The 22,539-nt window shown below is 40.6% G+C and overlaps 1 protein-coding gene across 1 annotated transcript in view; it reads left to right on the top strand.

Moving 5' to 3' along the window:
- Ppat-Dpck (Bifunctional Phosphopantetheine adenylyltransferase - Dephospho-CoA kinase) overlaps positions 1-22,446 on the top strand; it is a 47,044-nt gene extending 24,598 nt beyond the window's left edge. Inside the window, exon 4 of the mRNA XM_071659789.1 lies at positions 231-22,446. Within this exon, the coding sequence (XP_071515890.1) occupies positions 231-479 (249 nt within the window). The 3' untranslated portion in view covers positions 480-22,446. The remainder of the gene's footprint in view (positions 1-230) is intronic.
- The last annotated feature ends 93 nt before the right edge of the window (positions 22,447-22,539 follow it).

Here is a 22,539-nt window from a genome sequence, read left to right as displayed (position 1 = left end):
CATAGTCCAGGGACAAATATGGAGAGTATTCCAGAATATGTTGACTCTTTTTGATTACCTTGGTGTATGTGCTAATTTAGCCAACACTTAATCTGAATATCCTTGCTTTACTTTATCTTTGTTTATTTTATGTTGGTAGGAGTTAGGGAGTAAACACTACATATTTTAGTTTTTAACTCTAATGCTTTGTATTACATTGAATTTTTTTAATGAAATATTTTTATCAAAAGGTATGGGTGTGTGTTATCAAAAGAGAAGAGGCAATCCGTCGAATTATAGAACGAGATGGGAAATCACAAGTAGAAGCAGAACAGAGAGTTGACAGTCAAATGTCCAACAAAGATCGTATTGCCAAGGCAAATGTTGTGTTTTGCACTGAGTGGTCTGGTGAATATACTCAGCAACAAGTTGAAAAAGCATGGACTATTCTTAATACCTATATTAGAGAGCAAAAAAGTAGTGGGAAGGCACAGCTATAATTTAAAACTTTTTTGTCACAGGGATGAGAATGATGTAAATGATCTTGTTTATGAAATTGTTTTGAGGATATAGACAATTTTAAGGAGGAATTCTGTATTGTTTTGGTTTTTACAGAGCACTTAAAGAGATATACATTATTTTTGTAAAATGTAATGTAAACTATTTGTACAAGGGTTGACACAGATTTTCTGTCTGTCTCGTTATTAGTTATCTCTTTAGATATATTATAGGCCTTATCCAGCAATACAGCAAGATAGCCTATGGAGAACCTCCACTATAAATGGATCTTGGCACACTTTTGCAGATTTTTCTGTAAGTGTAAGATACATCCCTTCACACATATATTTCCTCACTTTATCACTGTATCTAATAAGTAGTTTTTCCATGCTAGTAGTCTTTTCACTTCTCAGATATGCTCTTTTCCTTCCACCATACTAGTGACCTGTGCACTGCACTTAGATGTTGTTTTTCTCACCCATGGCATGTACTATGTCACTGCTCCATTTGTTGAACTACACTGTATTCATTACTTCATTTACAGTACCATATCTACCATGAACATCTCTGTTTTCAGAAATTTAGACAAGCTATTCACATTCTTCTTGTCTTTATACTCTATATAGGCCATGTTTTTACTGTTAGTCAGAAGGGTGATGTGCCACTTATTCTTGTGAATCTTCCCACATTTAGTGATTCCTTTCTTAGTATTTTATATTTATTTCTTTATTTTGCTTTGTCGCTGTCTCCCGCGTCAGCGAGGTAGCGCAAGGAAACAGATGAAAGAATGGCCCAACCCACCCACATACACATGTATATACATACACGTCCACACACGCAAATATACATACCTATACATCTCAATGTACAAATATATATATACACACACAGACATATACATATATACACATGTACATAATTCATACTGTTTGCCTTTATTTATTCCCATCGCCACCCCGCCACACATGGAATAACAACCCCCTCCCCCCTCATGTGTGCGAGGTAGTCCTAGGAAAAGACAACAAAGGCTCCATTCATTCACACTCAGTCTCTAGCTGTCATGTAATAATGCACCGAAACCACAGCTCCCTTTCCACATCCAGGCCCCACAGAACTTTCCATGGTTTACCCCAGACGCTTCACATGCCCTGGTTCAATCCATTGACAGCACGTCGACCACGGTATACCACATCGTTCCAATTCACTCTATTCCTTGCACGCCTCTCACCCTCCTGCATGTTTAGGCCCTGATCACTCAAAATCTTTTTCACTCCATCTTTCCACCTCCAATTTGGTCTCCCACTTCTCCTCGTTCCCTCCACCTCCAACACACATATCCTCTTGGTCAATCTTTCCTCACTCATTCTCTCCATGTGACCAAACCATTTCAAAACACCCTCTTCTGCTCTCTCAACCACACTCTAGTTATTTCCACACATCTCTCTTACCCTTACATTACTTACTTGATCAAACCAGCTCACACCACATATTGTCCTCAAACATCTTATTTCCAGCACATCCACCCTCTTGTGCACAACTCTATCCATAGCCCACGCCTCGCAACCATACAACATTGTTGAACCACTATTCCTTCAAACATAGCCATTTTTGCTTACGGAGATAATATTCTCGACTTCCAAACATTCTTCAAGGCTCCCAGGATTTTCGCCCCTTCCCCCACCGTATGATTCACTTCTGCTTCCATGGTTCCATCCGCTGCCAGATCCACTCCCAGATATCTAAAACACTTCACTTCCTCCAGTTTTTCTCCATTCAAACTTACCTCCCAATTGACTTGACCCTCAACCCTACTGTACCTAATAACCTTGCTCTTATTCACATTTACTCTTAACTTTCTCCTTTCACACACTTTACCAAACTCAGTCACCAGCTTCTGCAGTTTCTCACATGAATCAGCCACCAGCGCTGTATCATCAGCGAACGACAACTGATTCACTTCCCAAGCTCTCTCATCCACAACAGACTGCATACTTGCCCCTTTCCAAAACTCTTTCATTCACCTCACTAACAACCCCATTGACAAACAAATCAAACAACCATGGAGACATCACACACCCCTTCCGCAAACCTACATTCACTAAGAACCAATCACTTTCCTCTCTTCCCACTCATACACATGCCTTTCATCCTCGATAAAAACTTTTCACTGCTTCTAACAATTTGCCTCCCACACCGTATATTCTTAATACTTTCCACAGAGCATCTCCATCAACTCTATCATATGCCTTCTCCAGATTCATAAATGCTACATACAAATCCATTTGCTTTTCTAAGTATTTCTCACGTACATTCTTCAAAGCAAACACCTGATCCACACATCCTCTACCACTTCTGAAACCACACTGCTCTTCCCCAGTCTGATGCTCTGTACATGCCTTCACCCTCTCAATCAATACCCTCCCGTATAATTTACCAGGAATACTCAACAAACTTATACCTCTGTAATTTGAGCACTCACTCTTATCCCCTTTGCCTTTGTACAATGGCACTATGCAAGCATTCCGCCAATCCTCAGGCGCCTCACCATGAATCATACATACATTAAATAACCTTAGCAACCAGTCGACAATACAGTCACCCCCTTTTTTAATAAATTCCATTGCAGTACCATCCAAACCTGCTGCCTTGCTGACTTTCATCTTCCGCAAAGCTTTTACTACCTCTTCACTGTTTACCAAATCAGTTTCCCTAACCCTCTCACTTTGCACACCACCTCGACCAAAACACCCTATATCTGCCACTTTATCATCAAACACATTGAACAAACCTTCAAAATACTCACTCCATCTCCTTCTCACATCACCACTACTTGTTATCACCTCCCCATTAGCCCCCTTCACTGAAGTTCCCATTTGCTTCCTTGTCTTATGCACTTTATTTACCTCCTTCCAAAACAGCTTTTTATTCTCCCTACAATTTAATGATACTCTCTCACCCCAACTCTCATTTGCCCTCTTTTTCACATCTTGCACCTTTCTCTTGACCTCCTGCCTCTTTATTTTATACATCTCCCACTCATTTGCATTTTTTCCCTGCAAAAATCGTCCAAATGCCTCTCTCTTCTCTTTCACTAATAATCTTACTTCTTCATCCCACCACTCACTACCCTTTCTAATCAACCCACCTCCCACGCTTCTCATGCCACAAGCATCTTTTGCGCAAGCCAACACTGTTTCTCTAAATACATCCCATTCCTCCCCTACTCCCCTTACCTCCTTTGTTCTCACCTTTATCCATTCTGTACTCAGTCTCTCCTGGTACTTCCTCATACAAGTCTCTTTCCCAAGCTCACTTACTCTCACCACTCTTTTCACCCCAACATCCCAATCACCAGTCCTTTTTACCACATAAATCTACAAGCTCTTCACCATTTCCTTTTACAACACTAAACACCCCATGTACACCAATTATTCCCTCAACTGCCACATTAATCACCATTGCTTTCAAATCACCCATCACTATGACCCGGTCTCGTGCATCAAAACTACTAACACACTCGCTCAGCTGCTCCCAAAACACTTGCCTCTCATGATCTTTCTTCTCATGCCCAGGTGCATATGCACCAATAATCACCCATCTCTCTCCATCCACTTTCAGTTTTACCCATATCAATCTAGAGTTTGCTTTCTTACGCTCTATCACATACTCCCACCACTCCTGTTTCAGGAATAGTGCTACTCCTCCCCTTACTCTTGTCCTCTCACTAACCCCTGACTTTACTCCCAAGACATTCCCAAATCACTCTTCCCCTTTACCCTTGAGCTTCTTTTCACTCAGAGCCAAAACATCCAGGTTCCTTTTCTCAAACATACTCCCTATCTCTCCTTTTTTCTCATCTTGGTTACATCCACACACATTTAGACACCCCACTCTGAGCCTTCGAAGAGGATGAGCACTCCTTGCGTGACTCCTTCTTCTGTTTCCCCTTTTAGAAAGTTGAAATACAAGGTAGGGGAGGGTTTCTAGCACCCCGCTCCCATCCCCTTTAGTTGCCTTCTACGGCATGTGAGGAATGCGTGGAAAGTATTCTTTCTCCCCTATCCCCAGGGATAGGGGAGTATTATTATTATTTTTTTTTTTCATACAGCTTTGCCATTTCCTGTATTAACAAGGTAGCATCAAGAACAGATGAATGGGTCTTAGAGGGAAAAATCTTCACGTGGCCCCCTTCTCTGTCCCTTCTTTTGGAAAAGTAAAATAGAAGGGGAAGATTTCCTGACCCCTGCTCCTATCCCTTTTTGTTGCCTTCTATGACATGCAAGGAAGTATTCTTTCTCCCCTACTATGTTGTTGTTATTATTATTATTATTATTATTATTATTATTATTATTATTATTATTATTTTATAATTGTTGTTATTATGATTGATATTAGTATATGTAGTTCAGGGAAGAAAAAATTGTACCTCCATATTCCTTGCATGATGTAGAAGGTAATTGAATGGGGCAGGAGTGAGAGGCTGAAGCCCTACTCCTTGTATTTCAATTTCTTAAAGATGGAACTGAAGAAAGTGCCAGGCAAGGAATGCATATCCTTGTTGAATCCTTAGGCTTGGGTGTCTGAATGTGCATGGATGTAAACAAGATGAGAAGAATTGAGAGATAGGTAGTATGCGTAAGGAAAGGACCCTTGATATTCTGCCTTTGAATGAGATAAAACTCAAGACTAAAAGGGAAGAAGGGTTTGAAAATGTCTTAGTCGTAAAGTCAGGTTCACGGCAGTACTGTTGACGCAGGAGTTGTGGGACTGTGTGAAAGAGTGTAAGGAAGTGAGCTGCAGACATGAGTAAAAATGAAGGTGGATTGCAAGAGATGGGTGATTATTAGTGTGTGTGCACCTGGCCATGAGAAGAAAGATCTTGAGATGCAAGTGTTTTTGGAGCAGCTGAGTGAGTGAGTCAGAAGTTTGATGCAAGAGACTGGATATTGGTGATGGGTGATTTAAATGTGAAGGTGAGTAATGTTGCAGTTGATACAGTAATTGGGAGGCATGGGCTATTCAGTTATGTGAATGAAAATGGTGAACAGCTTGTGGATTTTTTCTTTCATACAAATTTGCCATTTCCCACATTATCAAGATAGTGTTAAGAACAGAGGACTGAGTCTTAGAGAGAATATCCTCACTAGGCCCCTTCTCTGTTCTCCCTTTTGGAAAAGCAAAAACAGGAGGGAAGGATTTCCAGCTTGTGGACTTGTGTATTGAAAAAGGATTGATGATAGGGAACATAAGGTTCAAGAAGAGGGACATTTACAAGTACATGTATATGAGTTGGAAAGATGGTTATTGGACATTATTGGATTGCATACTGATTGATAGGCATGTAAAAGAGAGACTTTAGGATGTGAATGTGCTGAGAGGGGCAGCTGGTGGAATTTCTGATCATTACCTTGTGGAGGCAAGAATGAAGAACTGTAGAGTTTTGGAAGAAGAAACATTATGGGTGAAAAGAAAGTGATGAAAGTAAGTGAGCTTTGAAAAGAAATATGTTAGAGGAGTGAAGGAATGGGAGGTATTTAGGGAAGCAGCCCTGGCACGTGTGAGAGATTCGTCTAGCATGCATAAGTTGGGAGGTGGGCAGGTTAGAAAGGATGGTAAATGGTGGGATGATGGAGTAAGGTCGCTCTAAAAGAGAAAAGAGAGGTGTATGGATGATACATACAGGGAATGAGTGCAGATGATTGTGAAATGTATGAGAAATCAGCTGGAGGTGAAGAGGAAGGTGCAGGGGTTGAATAAGAGGGCAAGTATGAGTTGGGCTGAGTGAGTATTAGTAAACTTCAGGGAGAATAAGATGTTTTGGAAGGAAGTTAATAGTGGGAACATTGGTGAATGGGGCAAATGGCGAAGTGGTAATTGGAAGTGATGAAGTGAGGAGGATATAGATTGAATATTTTGAAGAAGTGTTAAATGTGTTTGATGATAGGGTGGCAGATGTAGTGTGTTTAGGTTGGGGTGGTATGTGAAGTTAGAGTCATGGAGTGTGGTTTGGTGAAGAGTGAAAAGGTGGTGAAAGCCTTAAGTAAGAAGAAATTGTTGCAAGCTACTGGAGTAGATGATATTGCAGATCAAATTCTTAAGAAAGGGGGTGTCTTTCTTGTTGATTGGTTAGTTAGGACTTTCAGTGTATGTATGGTTCATGGTAAGGTGCCTGAGGATTTGTGGAATGCATGTATAGTGCCATGTATAAAGGAGAGGGGGACAAAAGTGTTTGTTCAAACTACAAAAGTTTAAGTTTGTTTAGTGTACCTGTTAAGTTGCATGAGAAAGTAGTGATTGAGAGGGAGAAGGCATGGGACAGAGCAGCAGATTGGGAGGTAAGAATTCGGTTTCAGAGGTGGTAGAGGATATGTAGACCAGGTATTTGCTTTAAAGAGTGTGTGAGAAATACTTTAGGAAACAAAAGCATTCGTATGTGGCATTTATGGATCTGGAGACAGCATATGATAGTGTTGGTAGAGATGCGTAGTGGAAGGTCTTAGGAATATATGGTGTGGGATGAAAGCAACTAGAAGCAGAGAAGTTTCTATCAAGGGTGTAAGGTGTGTATACACTTAGGAAGAGAGGAGAGTAAGTGGTTCCAAGTAAAGATTCATCTGTGGCAGGGGTGTGTAATGACATTATGACTGCTTACTTTGTATATGGATGAGTTAGTGAGGGACTTAAATGCAGGAATCTTGGAAAGAGGGATGAGTATGCAGTCTGTACAGGATCAGGGGGCCTGGGAAGTTGTTTACAGTTGACACAGCAGTGGTGGCAGATTCAAGTGAGAAACTGCAATTGGTGACTGAGTTTGGAAGATTGTGTCAAAGGAGGAAGTTGAAAGGAATGTTATTCGATTCAGCAGGATAGAGGAGTTGGTTAGTTGGGATGTGAGTGTGAATGGAGAAAATTTGGAGGAACTGAAGTGTTTTATATACCTAGTAGTGGACATAGCAGCAGATAGAATCATGGAAGTAGAAGTGAGTCATGAGATGGGTGAGGGGGAAGTATGAAGAATGTGTGGAAATAGAGGTCATTATTTGGGAGGGCAAAAATGGGTATGGTTGAAGTTATAGTCATCCCAATAATGCTTTGTGGATGAGAGGCATGGACTATCAATGACAATGTGTGGAGGAGGGTGGAAGTGTTGGAAGTGAAATGTTTGAGGATAAAGTGCCATGTTAGAGATTTGATTGAGTAAGTGACAAAAGGGTAGGAAAAAGGTGTGTCAGAGTTGAAGGGGACAAAGAGAAAGGGAAACCAGATTGGAGACAGGAGGATGGAGTTGAAAAGATTTTTAAAGATTGGGTTTGAATATGCAGGAGGTGAGAAGCATGCATGAGATAGAGTGAACTGGAACCAAATGGTGCACAGGGGTTGATGTGTTGTCAGTAGACTGAACCAGAGCATGTGAAGTAGCCAGGGATACCATGGAAAGATCTGGGGAGAGTGGGCTTTGGTTTCAGTGTATTGCACATGACATCTAGAGAATGGATGTTGGCGAATGCAGCCTTTCTCTGATCCTGGTGCTACCTTACTAATGCAGGAAATGGTAAACAAGTATGAAAATTAGGTTGGGTATTAGTTCCTATCATTTTACCAAAATACTTCTCCCAGTTGAGTCCTATAGCATTAGAAACAAACAATGTATCTCATTTGCATATGTCCAGCCTAGCTTTCTTGTGTAACTTACTGAAGCTAAAAGACTACCATTCACAGTAGAGCTCCAGAGGCGACTTTATAGTTTACTTTGACCACTTCGTATGCTATGCTTCAGCCCAGTTAACAGAACCTTGCTATTCCCCAGCCCAGCCCCATATACCACACTGCTCCAGTTTATTCAGTGAATGTATGTATCTGTTGGTCATAAATATTCAGGGCTCATTATGTCAAAGCCTCTTTCACTCCACCTCCCATCTCTCCCTTGTCTTCCCCTCTGACTTGCTTCCTCTATTTCTGACACATAGAAACTCTTTTTCAGTCTTTCTTTACTTTCTTCTTCATGTGCCCAAACTGTTTTAGCACACACTAGTCAGACTTCTCAGTTAGACTTCACTTACTACCACACCTCTGTCTGACACTGTCTGTAACTTAAGTAGGTTTTCTTAAAGGTCTGATGCTTTATAAACTTTTCAGAATTGCTATACCTGTGCCTCCCTTTGCTTACTGAAGTACTACCTCGGTACTGAGAGACTGACTTCCAACTTTTAATTTTGTCACCAGTCGGTCCTGTCACACCTAATGCTGACACATCTTTCAGTCACTTGCTCTCTTGTGCATTTAAATTGATTTTACTAACATACTCTGCTGTGGAAGGTAATTTTTTCTTATTTGTCAGCTTCACATTTTATACAGATTCCTCTATCAGTTATCCTGCTCTTTTGTGCATTCACATTCACCCTTCTCATATACTCTCTCAGGAACCTTTACCGTGTTTTGTAATTCTTTTTGCCTGCCTCACTGCTGTCAGTGTTAGAATCAAATGTTATATCCACTCCAGGTGTACACAAAATTTTACTGTGTGAAGAAAATATTATGTTCCAGCAGTGAAAGAGATTACTTCCTACTTGAAAATAGCTAAAATGAAAGCATTGTATCTTAGGACTGGCAACACATGGAATGAGTGTGTCTAATAAGAAAATTAATCACTGTAAATTTTTAGTAAGATTGATTACAGCATTACTTGGTAAGAATGTAAAAAGATACTTACTGTGTAATATGCTTTGGCTATTTAGCTGTCTGAGAACCACTTATAAATTAGATAGACATCAAAAATTAAATAATTGGGCTGCAAGGTCTTTTAAGGTTCCCCTAAAGACTTCTTTGTGCCCCCTCATTGTTCATTTAATGTACCTTATTTTCTTGTGTAATTGGTTATGGTGTGTATTCAGTGATACTGTGCAGCCATGAATGAATTAACTTGTAAACTCCCATAGCTAGTGCCATCTGTTTTTATGGTTCTTCCCTCTACAGTCTGTTCCATAATTCATGAGAAATACTTTAGGATATTCCTAGGATAAGATGGATTAAGACATTCCAACCCTTAGTGTTCCTGGTGAAGAAACACTGCTTTTCTTTAGCACTCTTTGACACACACCCAACCATTGTTGTGGCATCTAGCTGGTTTTGGGCCTACCATTGACCAATCAGAAACTGCTACAGAGATTACACCAGTGACCTAAATATTTCTAGCCATTCAACAGCTCAGTTCAGACATTTCTTACAAGACCAACTTTCTTCATCCATGTTGTCCATTTTTTAATGTTCATAATGGGTAAACAGACTTGGCATTTAATGTACTGGCATTTGGCCTATACATAACCACATATATTGTTATTAGAGTAATTTCAGCCATGCCTCTAAAACTACTTTGCTGTGAAGGAATACTGTAACTCTGGTTTACCTTAACATTTTTAAGATTTTTCATCTCCCAGGATGTCCTAAATGGGAATTTTATTTTCGATTACCAGTACTGTGGCACTCCACAACTTGATAAACAGAGGCTCTTTCAGATCCTTAACTTCCTTAGAGTTTGTTAAAAAGACTGTCATCCAGTCCAAAGGTCTGTCATTCTCTGCCTTTTATTTCAAAGGGGTATGCAGTGTCTTCACAGAAGACCTATTAAGATCAGACACAATATCAACAGAAATCTCTACAGGGAGGGAGGTTTTCCATTGGATCCTTTCCATAGGAGTGGCACCCCAGGTGTATCCCTGCCCCTTTTAGAGTCAGTGGAAAAGATTCTCTCCCAGTCCAAAAGTGTGCTTTCTCTGCTGTCAAAACCTCTTATTACAAAGGGTTATGTAGGGTCTTAGCAGGAGGATGCTTTCCATTGGATCCTTTCATTGGACTGGCACCCTAGATGGATCCCTTTGTGACCAAAACCAATGTAGTTTTAGTACTACCGATGTATGTATATTCAGTTTGAGACACGAGGGAAGTTGCGACAAATGTTTTGTTGAATCGGAATTATTGGAACCAGATTTATCTTTTTCCCCTATTATGTCTTTTAGGAAGAGTTTTCAGACTAGTTGTTTTCAGGGTTAAGTAATGCTTGTACCTCAAAGTAAGACAAACAGAATTAGTGGAGAAATTATTTCAGCTGTGCCAGATGTTTCTATACCCACATCAGCATTTCTTGCAGTACCCCACCCGCAATGTCCTGGAATTTACACATATAGATTTTGCAAACACTTTTACAGGCAGAGGTGTGAAGAATGCCCAACAGATAATCTTTTACATAACATTCATCTTTTTTTCCTCAAAGACAATACCAATCAGTATGGAAAGCCTTTCAGTCCTTCATTGAAGAATCTGTCACAGAAGTGATTGAAGCTTCATGTTTGGAGTTTTTCTCTAGCCTTTCGTGATAAGGATAAGGCTTGTAATAGTTGGATGTAGTTGACAGGCAGCCAATGAACTGGAAGTACTGCCCACCTGGGTATCGGGAGGGTTAGAGACATTTGCTTAATGAGCCTGCACTTTAGTGGATATTAAGTCGCACTCCTCTGACCCAGGTAGCTGTCTTTTCTTTCTGCCTCACAAACATGTGGATTACTGGCATTCTGTCCACAAACATACAATTTCTCCTGCTCATGCATAACACTTGACAACACTTAACTCACATAGCTCATTCTTCATAACCTTTGTTCTTCCTGTGATGAGCACTATGGGCTAGCCTTTTTTTTTTTCTTAGCAAAATGGTGGGAGCGGTAGATAGTAGTAAGTAGGAACATTTAGGCTGGAGCATTAGTTAGAAATAGTTGGAAGGAGCAGTTTTTTTTTTTTTTTTTTTTTTTTTTTTTTATACCTCGTCGCTGTCTCCCGCGTTTGCGAGGTAGTGCAAGGAAACAGACGAAAGAAATGGCCCAACCCCCCCCATACACATGTACATACACACGTCCACACACGCAAATATACATACCTACACAGCTTTCCATGGTTTACCCCGGACGCTTCACATGCCTTGATTCAATCCACTGACAGCACGTCAACCCCTGTATACCACATCGCTCCAATTCACTCTATTCCTTGCCCTCCTTTCACCCTCCTGCATGTTCAGGCCCCGATCACACAAAATCCTTTTCACTCCATCTTCCCACCTCCAATTTGGTCTCCCTCTTCTCCTCGTTCCCTCCACCTCCGACACATATATCCTCTTGGTCAATCTTTCCTCACTCATTCTCTCCATGTGCCCAAACCATTTCAAAACACCCTCTTCTGCTCTCTCAACCACGCTCTTTTTATTTCCACACATCTCTCTTACCCTTACGTTACTTACTCGATCAAACCACCTCACACCACACATTGTCCTCAAACATCTCATTTCCAGCACATCCATCCTCCTGCGAACAACTCTATCCATAGCCCACGCCTCGCAACCATACAACATTGTTGGAACCACTATTCCTTCAAACATACCCATTTTTGCTTTCCGGGATAATGTTCTCGACTTCCACACATTCTTCAAGGCTCCCAAAATTTTCGCCCCCTCCCCCACCCTATGATCCACTTCCGCTTCCATGGTTCCATCCGCTGACAGATCCACTCCCAGATATCTAAAACACTTCACTTCCTCCAGTTTTTCTCCATTCAAACTCACCTCCCAATTGACTTGACCCTCAACCCTACTGTACCTAATAACCTTGCTCTTCTTCACATTTACTCTTAACTTTCTTCTTCCACACACTTTACCAAACTCCGTCACCAGCTTCTGCAGTTTCTCACATGAATCCGCCACCAGCGCTGTATCATCAGCGAACAACAACTGACTCACTTCCCAAGCTCTCTCATCCCCAACAGACTTCATACTTGCCCCTCTTTCCAAGACTCTTGCATTTACCTCCCTAACAGCCCCATCCATAAACAAATTAAACAACCATGGAGACATCACACACCCCTGCCGCAAACCTACATTCACTGAGAACCAATCACTTTCCTCTCTTCCTACACGTACACATGCCTTACATCCTCGATAAAAACCTTTCACTGCTTCTAACAACTTGCCTCCCACACCATATATTCTTAATACCTTCCACAGAGCATCTCTATCAACTGTATCATATGCCTTCTCCAGATCCATAAATGCTACATACAAATCCATTTGCTTTTCTAAGTATTTCTCACATACATTCTTCAAAGCAAACACCTGATCCACACATCCTCTACCACTTCTGAAACCACACTGCTCTTCCCCAATCTGATGCTCTGTACATGCCTTCACCCTCTCAATCAATACCCTCCCATATAATTTACCAGGAATACTCAACAAACTTATACCTCTGTAATTTGAGCACTCACTCTTATCCCCTTTGCCTTTGTACAATGGCACTATGCACGCATTCCGCCAATCCTCAGGCACCTCACCATGAGTCATACACACATTAAATAACCTTACCAACCAGTCAACAACGCAGTCACCCCCTTTTTTAATAAATTCCACTGCAATACCATCCAAACCTGCTGCCTTGCCAGCTTTCATCTTCCGCAAAGCTTTTACTACCTCTTCTCTGTTTACCAAATCATTTTCCCTAACCCTCTCACTTTGCACACCACCTCGACCCAAACACCCTATATCTGCCACTCTGTCATCAGACACATTCAACAAACCTTCAAAATACTCATTCCATCTCCTTCTCACATCACCACTACCTGTTATCACCTCCCCATTTACGCCCTTCACTGAAGTTCCCATTTGCTCCCTTGTCTTACGCACCCTATTTACCTCCCTCCAGAACATCTTTTTATTCTCCCTAAAATTTACTGATAGTCTCTCACCCCAACTCTCATTTGCCCTTTTTTTCACCTCTCGCACCTTTCTCTTGACCTCCTGTCTCTTTCTTTTATACTTCTCCCACTCAATTGCATTTTTTCCCTGCAAAAATCGTCCAAATGCCTCTCTCTTCTCTTTCACTAATACTCTTACTTCTTCATCCCACCACTCACTACCCTTTCTAAGCAGCCCACCTCCCACTCTTCTCATGCCACAAGCATCTTTTGCGCAATCCATCACTGATTCCCTAAATACATCCCATTCCTCCCCCACTCCCCTTACTTCCATTGTTCTCACCTTTTTCCATTCTGTACACAGTCTCTCCTGATACTTCCTCACACAGGTCTCCTTCCCAAGCTCACTTGCTCTCACCACCTTCTTCACCCCAACATTCACTCTTCTTTTCTGAAAACCCATACTAATCTTCACCTTAGCCTCCACAAGATAATGATTAGACATCCCTCCAGTTGCACCTCTCAGCACATTGACATCCAAAAATCTCTCTTTCGCACGCCTGTCAATTAACACGTAATCCAATAACGCTCTCTGGCCATCTCTCCTACTTACATAAGTATACTTATGTATATCTCGCTTTTTAAACCAGGTTGTGCTGATTGGGAAGGAGCAGTAGATACAAGTATTCAGTAGGAACATTAGGTAGGAGCCTCAGCAAACACTGAGCTAGAGCTACCCTCTGCCAGTGGCCTGTTAAGGGTGAGGCACTAAAGGCTTAGAAGCAGCACTGGAATTCACTTGTTATGGTGACTCAATTGCTGTGGCCACCCCTTTGAGGGAATTCCAATTGGAAGAGGCATCAGAGATATAGATAGATAGCATAGTATTTAAAGAGTACCCTTCATGAAACTGTCTCTGGGTTTTGGCATTAATCTGATGGGCCATGTTTGTAATAAACATATTTGCATTTTCTTGCAGAGGAAAATTGTTACTTCTGTGTAAGAGTCCTAGAAATTTTACTGTCAAAATATTCTTGTGGCAGTTCAGCTCCTCAATGTCTTCTTTTGAAAACTTTTCCTTTTATCCTTGAGCCTTTGGAGGAGTGTTTATGAATTACAAGCTATGTTCAGACACAAGAACATTCTCTGTGATGACAATCGTTTTTGGTTAAGATAAAACCAAACCCTATATTTTGGCTAGGGATGAAACTGCTTGATTTAGAAGTGGTCCTAATGTCATCATATCTTGGCAGATTTCAAGATACCATCATGACTTATGCCCAGTTAAATTCCTGAAACCTTTTGGAATTTTGAGAACATCATTTATTTGTGCACCTGGAGTAATTCTTTTTTTTTTGGGGGGGGAGGGGGTAAACCTGGGTTTTATACTAGAGCAATGATATGAGGAAGGTGGTTTTTATCTTATCCTTCTTAAGAAACCATCAATTGGAAGAAATCATCAAAAAGGATCTACCAATTTTGTCTGATGGTACGTTAGCCAAGACATTTTGGATCAGCTTTGGCCCCAGGAATTCCTCTCAAAAGAGACCGATTCCAGTTTGTTGCTGAATCATCATTGAATGTATTTATTTTCACGTGAGCTGCCACTTCCTTGGTTGGTGCATGGTGCATTTCAAAGGATAGGGAAAGCCAGTGCTTTCTTACCTGAAACACTAAAGTTTGGAAGGTTTCAACCCTGTTTGTCCTAAAGAAGCTCTCATGTTTGTAGAACAACGCCCTAAGGAGAACAAGTTTTTCGCTTTTCTAAATCTACATTTAGCACTGAAACACACACATTGATTTAAAAGCATTCTCTAAGTACTTCATTGGATATGTACCCTTGACTATAATTTTAGGTTGAAGTACCCACTTGAAATCTACTTTTCATCTTAAGTTCAAATTATTTTATTTATCACACCCTAATACACTGCATTCATTTAGGACCACATGGCAGAACCTCTTATAGAGTGTGACATCTGTCTTCCATGTCCTGAAACACCAATATCTGGTTTTTATCTGTCCATGTATCTAATTCCATATCCCTTACTATAAAGCAAAGAAACGTGCAGACAAAACCACTCACCACCACTCGAGATCATAGAAAAATTCAAGCTGCATACATCATCATCACAAACCTAAACTTTTAAAAGCTAACAGCAGAGTGCATATTAAACGCTAACAGTAGAGTGGCACAAAACCAACAGCAACCACACTTCCTACACCACCCCAGCTTCCATTAATGATGCATTTCACTTTGACCAACATTGTCCCTTTTCCTAAAAAGCACACAAAAATAGTTTTTAAAATCCACCTATCCTTTGCTGCTTCTGTTTTTCCCAAAACAAATAAAACCTTAAAGAGTTCTCCTGCAACAGACCCTGACAACACAGCAAACATCCATGTAAAACCAGCTCCAATCCAAGAACTTTTGTTTAATACCCCAGAACCATGTATTGGTTCCAGTCTGAATCACTTTATAACTAACCACAACCTCTTATTAGAAATGAAAAATTTTTTTTTTTTTTTTTTTTTTTTTTGCTTTGTCGCTGTCTCCCGCGTTTGCGAGGTAGCGCAAGGAAACAGACGAAAGAAATGGCCCAACCCACACCCATACACATGTATATACATACGTCCACACACGCAAATATACATACCTACACAGCTTTCCATGGTTTACCCCAGACGCTTCACATGCCTTGATTCAATCCACTGACAGCACGTCAACCCCGGTATACCACATCGCTCCAATTCACTCTATTCCTTGCCCTCCTTACACCCTCCTGCATGTTCAGGCCCCGATCACACAAAATCTTTTCACTCCATCTTTCCACCTCCAATTTGGTCTCCCTCTTCTCCTCGTTCCCTCCACCTCCGACACATATATCCTCTTGGTCAATCTTTCCTCACTCATTCTCTCCATGTGCCCAAACCATTTCAAAACACCCTCTTCTGCTCTCTCAACCACGCTCTTTTTATTTCCACACATCTCTCTTACCCTTACGTTACTTATTCGATCAAACCACCTCACACCACACATTGTCCTCAAACATCTCATTTCCAGCACATCCATCCTCCTGCGCACAACTCTATCCATAGCCCACGCCTCGCAACCATACAACATTGTTGGAACCACTATTCCTTCAAACATACCCATTTTTGCTTTCCGAGATAATGTTCTCGACTTCCACACATTCTTCAAGGCTCCCAGAATTTTCGCCCCCTCCCCCACCCTATGATCCACTTCCGCTTCCATGGTTCCATCCGCTGACAGATCCACTCCCAGATATCTAAAACACTTCACTTCCTCCAGTTTTTCTCCATTCAAACTCACCTCCCAATTGACTTGACCCTCAACCCTACTGTACCTAATAACCTTGCTCTTATTCACATTTACTCTTAACTTTCTTCTTTCACACACTTTACCAAACTCAGTCACCAGCTTCTGCAGTTTCTCACATGAATCAGCCACCAGCGCTGTATCATCAGCGAACAACAACTGACTCACTTCCCAAGCTCCCTCATCCCCAACAGACTTCATACTTGCCCCTCTTTCCAAAACTCTTGCATTCACCTCCCTAACAACCCCATCCATAAACAAATTAAACAACCATGGAGACATCACACACCCCTGCCGCAAACCTACATTCACTGAGAACCAATCACTTTCCTCTCTTCCTACATGTACACATGCCTTACATCCTCAATAAAAACTTTTCACTGCTTCTAACAACTTGCCTCCCACACCATATATTCTTAATACCTTCCTCAGAGCATCTCTATCAACTCTATCATATGCCTTCTCCAGATCCATAAATGCTACATACAAATCCATTTGCTTTTCTAAGTATTTCTCACATACATTCTTCAAAGCAAACACCTGATCCACACATCCTCTACCACTTCTGAAACCACACTGCTCTTCCCCAATCTGATGCTCTGTACATGCTTTCACCCTCTCAATCAATACCCTCCCATATAATTTACCAGGAATACTCAACAAACTTATACCTCTGTAATTTGAGCACTCACTCTTATCCCCTTTGCCTTTGTACAATGGCATTATGCAAGCATTCCGCCAATCCTCAGGCACCTCACCATGAGTCATACATACATTATACCTTACCAACCAGTCAACAATACAGTCACCCCCTTTTTTAATAAATTCCACTGCAATACCATCCAAACCTGCTGCCTTGCCGGCTTTCATCTTCCGCAAAGCTTTTACTACCTCTTCTCTGTTTACCAAATCATTTTCCCTAACCATCTCACTTTGCACACCACCTCGACCAAAACACCCTATATCTGCCACTCTATCATCAAACACGTTCAACAAACCTTCAAAATACTCACTCCATCTCCTTCTCACATCACCACTACTTGTTATCACCTCCCCATTTACGCCCTTCACTGAAGTTCCCATTTGCTCCCTTGTCTTACGCACCCTATTTACCTCCCTCCAGAACATCTTTTTATTCTCCCTAAAATTTACTGATAGTCTCTCACCCCAACTCTCATTTGCCCTTTTTTTCACCTCTCGCACCTTTCTCTTGACCTCCTGTCTCTTTCTTTTATACGTCTCCCACTCAATTGCATTTTTTCCCTGCAAAAATCGTCCAAATGCCTCTCTCTTCTCTTTCACTAATACTCTTACTTCTTCATCCCACCACTCACTACCCTTTCTAATCAACCCACCTCCCACTCTTCTCATGCCACAAGCATCTTTTGCGCAATCCATCACTGATTCCCTAAATACATCCCATTCCTCCCCCACTCCCCTTACTTCCATTGTTCTCACCTTTTTCCATTCTGTACTCAGTCTCTCCTGGTACTTCCTCACACAAGTCTCCTTCCCAAGCTCACTTACTCTCACCACCCTCTTCACCCCAACATTCACTCCTCTTTTCTGAAAACCCATACAAATCTTCACCTTAGCCTCCACAAGATAATGATCAGACATCCCTCCAGTTGCACCTCTCAGCACATTAACATCCAAAAGTCTCTCTTTCGCATGCCTGTCAATTAACACGTAATCCAATAACGCTTTCTGGCCATCTCTCCTACTTACATAAGTATACTTATGTATATCTCGCTTTTTAAACCAGGTATTCCCAATCATCAGTCCTTTTTCAGCACATAAATCTACAAGCTCTTCACCATTTCCATTTACAACACTGAACACCCCATGTATACCAATTATTCCCTCAACTGCCACGTTACTCACCTTTGCATTCAAATCACCCCTCACTATAACCTGGTCTCGTGCATCAAAACCACTAACACACTCATTCAGCTGCTCCCAAAACACTTGCCTCTCATGATCTTTCTTCTCATGCCCAGGTGCATGTGCACCAATAATCACCTATCTCTCTCCATCAACTTTCAGTTTTACCCATATTAATCGAGAATTTACTTTCTTACATTCTATCACATACTCCCACAACTCCTGTTTCAGGAGTACTGCTACTCCTTCCCTTGCTCTTGTCCTCTCACTAACCCCTGACTTTACTCCCAAGACATTCCCAAACCACTCTTCCCCTTTACCCTTGAGCTTCGTTTCACTCAGAGCCAAAACATCCAGGTTCCTTTCCTCAAACATACTACCTATCTCTCCTTTTTTCACATCTTGGTTACATCCACACACATTTAGGCACCCCAATCTGAGCCTTCGAGGAGGATGAGCACTCCCCGCGTGACTCCTTCTTCTGTTTCCCATTTTTAGAAAATTTAAAAAATACAATTTTAATGCAATTTTACACTTCAACAGTTTATACTCACAGATATACCACCTCCTCCAACAAACATGACACTGATAAATCACCTACACATTGCTGTAACCTAATAAGCATTAAAACTGCTCTACTAACCCAGTCATACACACCACTTCCCCAGACATGCACCCATTTGAAACCACATTTTCCAGACATATACAGGTTACCCTTTTTTTTTGCCAGCATTTTGGACAACATGCATATTTCCAGTGCTACAAACATTAGTGTAACTTTTTGGAAGAGCATTTATGCCTATGATGCATGTTCCACATTGATGACACAAAAGATTTACTCCTCATTAGTCCTGTGCTTAACCCCCTGCCCCCAACACACACACACATGCACACACATATGTATATAAAACATCTTTACTTTCCCTTTAGATATCTGGGAGTGGATCTGGCAGCGGATGGAACCATGGAAGCGGAAGTGGATCATAGGGTGGGGGAGGGGGCGAAAATTTTGGGAGCCTTGAAGAATATGTGGAAGTCGAGAACATTATCTCGGAAAGCAAAAATGGGTATGTTTGAAGGAATAGTGGTTCCAACAATGTTGTATGGTTGCGAGGCGTGGGCTATGGATAGAGTTGTGCGCAGGAGGATGGATGTGCTGGAAATGAGATGTTTGAGGACAATGTGTGGTGTGAGGTGGTTTGATCGAGTAAGTAATGTAAGGGTAAGAGAGATGTGTGGAAATAAAAAGAGCGTGGTTGAGAGAGCAGAAGAGGGTGTTTTGAAATGGTTTGGGCACATGGAGAGAATAAGTGAGGAAAGATTGACCAAGAGGATATATGTGTCGGTGGTGGAGGGAACGAGGAGAAGTGGGAGACCAAATTGGAGGTGGAAAGATGGAGTGAAAAAGATTTTGTGTGATTGGGGCCTGAACATGCAGGAGGGTGAAAGGAGGGCAAGGAATAGAGTGAATTGGATCGATGTGGTATACCAGGGATGGATTGAATCAGGGCATGTGAAGCGTCTGGGGTAAACCATGGAAAGCTGTGTAGGTATGTATGTTTGCGTGTGTGGACATATGTATATACATGTGTTGTATGGGGGTGGGTTGGGCCATTTCTTTCGTCTGTTTCCTTGCACTATCTCGCAAACGCGGGAGACAGCGAAAAAAAAAAAAAACACTTTCCCTGACCATATGGCACAACCTTATGAACTTGGCTGGCTTCCTGACCACTATGGGCCCCCATAGGAAGGGATCCTAGGGCATAATCCACAGAATAATGTATTTTTCCTAAACTACAAATGGCTGACTCTTAATTCTTTAGATTCTGTAAAAGAAAAAATTATTTTGCATTTATGTGCATATTATATGAATACAAAAGTTTAGATATGAAAGTGGATATAATCTGCATGCATAGGATCAGCTAATCTGTTGGATGAGGTATTTTTGTTAGACAAAGAAAAGTATAATCTTCATTCATTACCTTTACACTGACTATGTGAAAACTTGGCAAACAATATATCTCAGATTTATTGTATGCTTATAAAATTAGAGACATGCATGCATAGGTATGAAAAATGAAAAAAGAATCTTTAATACTCTTGTTTTGCCCTAGTGGAGTGTTAAAGTTTAGAAAGCTACACTTGGTGAGTGTAAAAAAGCTCTTAAAGACTATATTCAAATAAGATTGAATATGTGCTTGCTGAAATGGAAAAAATAAATCCTTTCTCTCCCTTTGTTTAGTTGTGATGATGTTGAGGTTAAGGATTTTTTTCATTTTACGTTTTGGCTTTTTTTTTATTTGTTTTACTCGATGGAGGCTAAGAAAAGTAAAGTGGATACTGAAAGGGCTAAAGGAATATATATAAGAGTCAGATATGGTAACTAAGTATTACACTGAAAATTTAGAACATTATACAAGATTAATTAGTTTATTGCACAACTCCAGACCTATTTTTATAGGACTCATAGAGCTTCAAGGCTGCACTCCCATCAGGAGCAGGAGAAATGATGGACTCCTTTGGAGGGAGAAAGTCCTTGTCATGACTGTACATCTTTCCGTCCAGTAACAATGGTACATCCTTGCTGAAGGTATTTTCCTACGTGTACATCCTTGCTGAAGTTAATTTCTTACATGTGGTTAACCACTTGTAGGCAGAGTTTAGTGATGCTGTTTTACATGATTTTGCTGTGCTCTCCATTTGTAAAGCCACCCATATTCAAAAACATCCTAACAAGTACTTTATATATAGCCATATACAGAAAACATTTTATAAAAATTTTAAGACAAATAACTTTGAAAAGAGTAAGCATACAACTTCAAAATCCTTGAAATATGATTACATGTTCCACATTGATGACACAAAAGATTTACTCTTGATAACTATATATCAGAAGATGTTGCATATAGGGCTGAGACTTTTCTGTTATCTTTAATTCAGTTTCCATTTATATGGGTTAAGCTTGAATATCCTTTCACTTCATGTGTATCTTGAATTATATGTATAGTATTACATGAACAACATCAACAGTACTGTACATGAACAGAATCAACAGTGGTGTGTGCTACACAAACACTGTACTCACTCTTTGTTCAAGGTGATTTCTTAGATGGTAATGATGTCTTAATTTCGTCTTTAATCCTTCACTCACAAAACAGCTGCACTGCTTATTATCAGCAGTCGTTCATTAGTCGTCTCTACCTGAAATATTCATGTCCTTCAGCAGTTCATTGACATCTGTCCACATATTGTTTTTTCATTTACCTTGCATTCTTGTATCTGTGCCTTATTAACCTGTTATCCTCCTGACCATACCATCTTAACAGGCTTTCATCTTTGAGCCTCTCAGTATCTTCACACCATTTATCTTCCTCATACATTCATTCTTTTGTGTCGACTCTCCTAAGTCTGAGTATACTTTGTACTGTAGTTTATCCATCTCTACTCTTATTTCTTTACCAGTCTGGATTTAGAAAATGATGGGTATGGATATTCATAGGAATTGGGACAAAAACTCCAATCACATTTTTTTTTACTTGCCTGGACCTAGGAAAATTAAAGTCCTAAATCCATTTATAAATGTTTGGACAAACATTCCATCACAGAGGAATCCTGCACAGTATGCTTACGTATTTCCCATTCGACAGTTCTCTTGGTTTCAGCATGCACCAGTGACTGTATGTTATTTGTCTCTTTGGACTTTCCAGCTGTATGCACTGGCATCTGTTGTCTCTCCTAATGGCTGTCATGTAAGAGGAAAGCTGCTGAGGGAGTAAGGGTTTTGTAATGAGGTAACATGATACATACTAGGGAATTTAAGGTTTTAGAACCAAATGTGCTTTTATAAGCTCATAATAAAAGCATTTGTACTTGTTAGTTTCTTATATCCTTTTTTTATTGGGCATCAAATATTTATGAATTGAACTACTATTCCTTAGACCACATAACTGGCAGTGTGAGACGAGCCACTTTATCACTATCATGTATCACACTATGAAACAATAAATACATTTTCTATTAACATTTAATTTTTACTTCAGTTCTCCAAAAATGGTTGTATAGGGTATGATTGAGTGAAATTTGCATAATTTATGATTGTCAGCAACTGTGGAATG

The sequence above is a fragment of the Panulirus ornatus genome, chromosome 68, assembly GCF_036320965.1.
Source record: "Panulirus ornatus isolate Po-2019 chromosome 68, ASM3632096v1, whole genome shotgun sequence".
In the NCBI taxonomy this organism is placed as follows: Eukaryota; Metazoa; Arthropoda; class Malacostraca; order Decapoda; family Palinuridae; genus Panulirus; species Panulirus ornatus.
The sequence above is the reverse complement of the archived record's forward strand: the minus strand, read 5'-3'. Positions and strand labels throughout refer to the sequence as shown.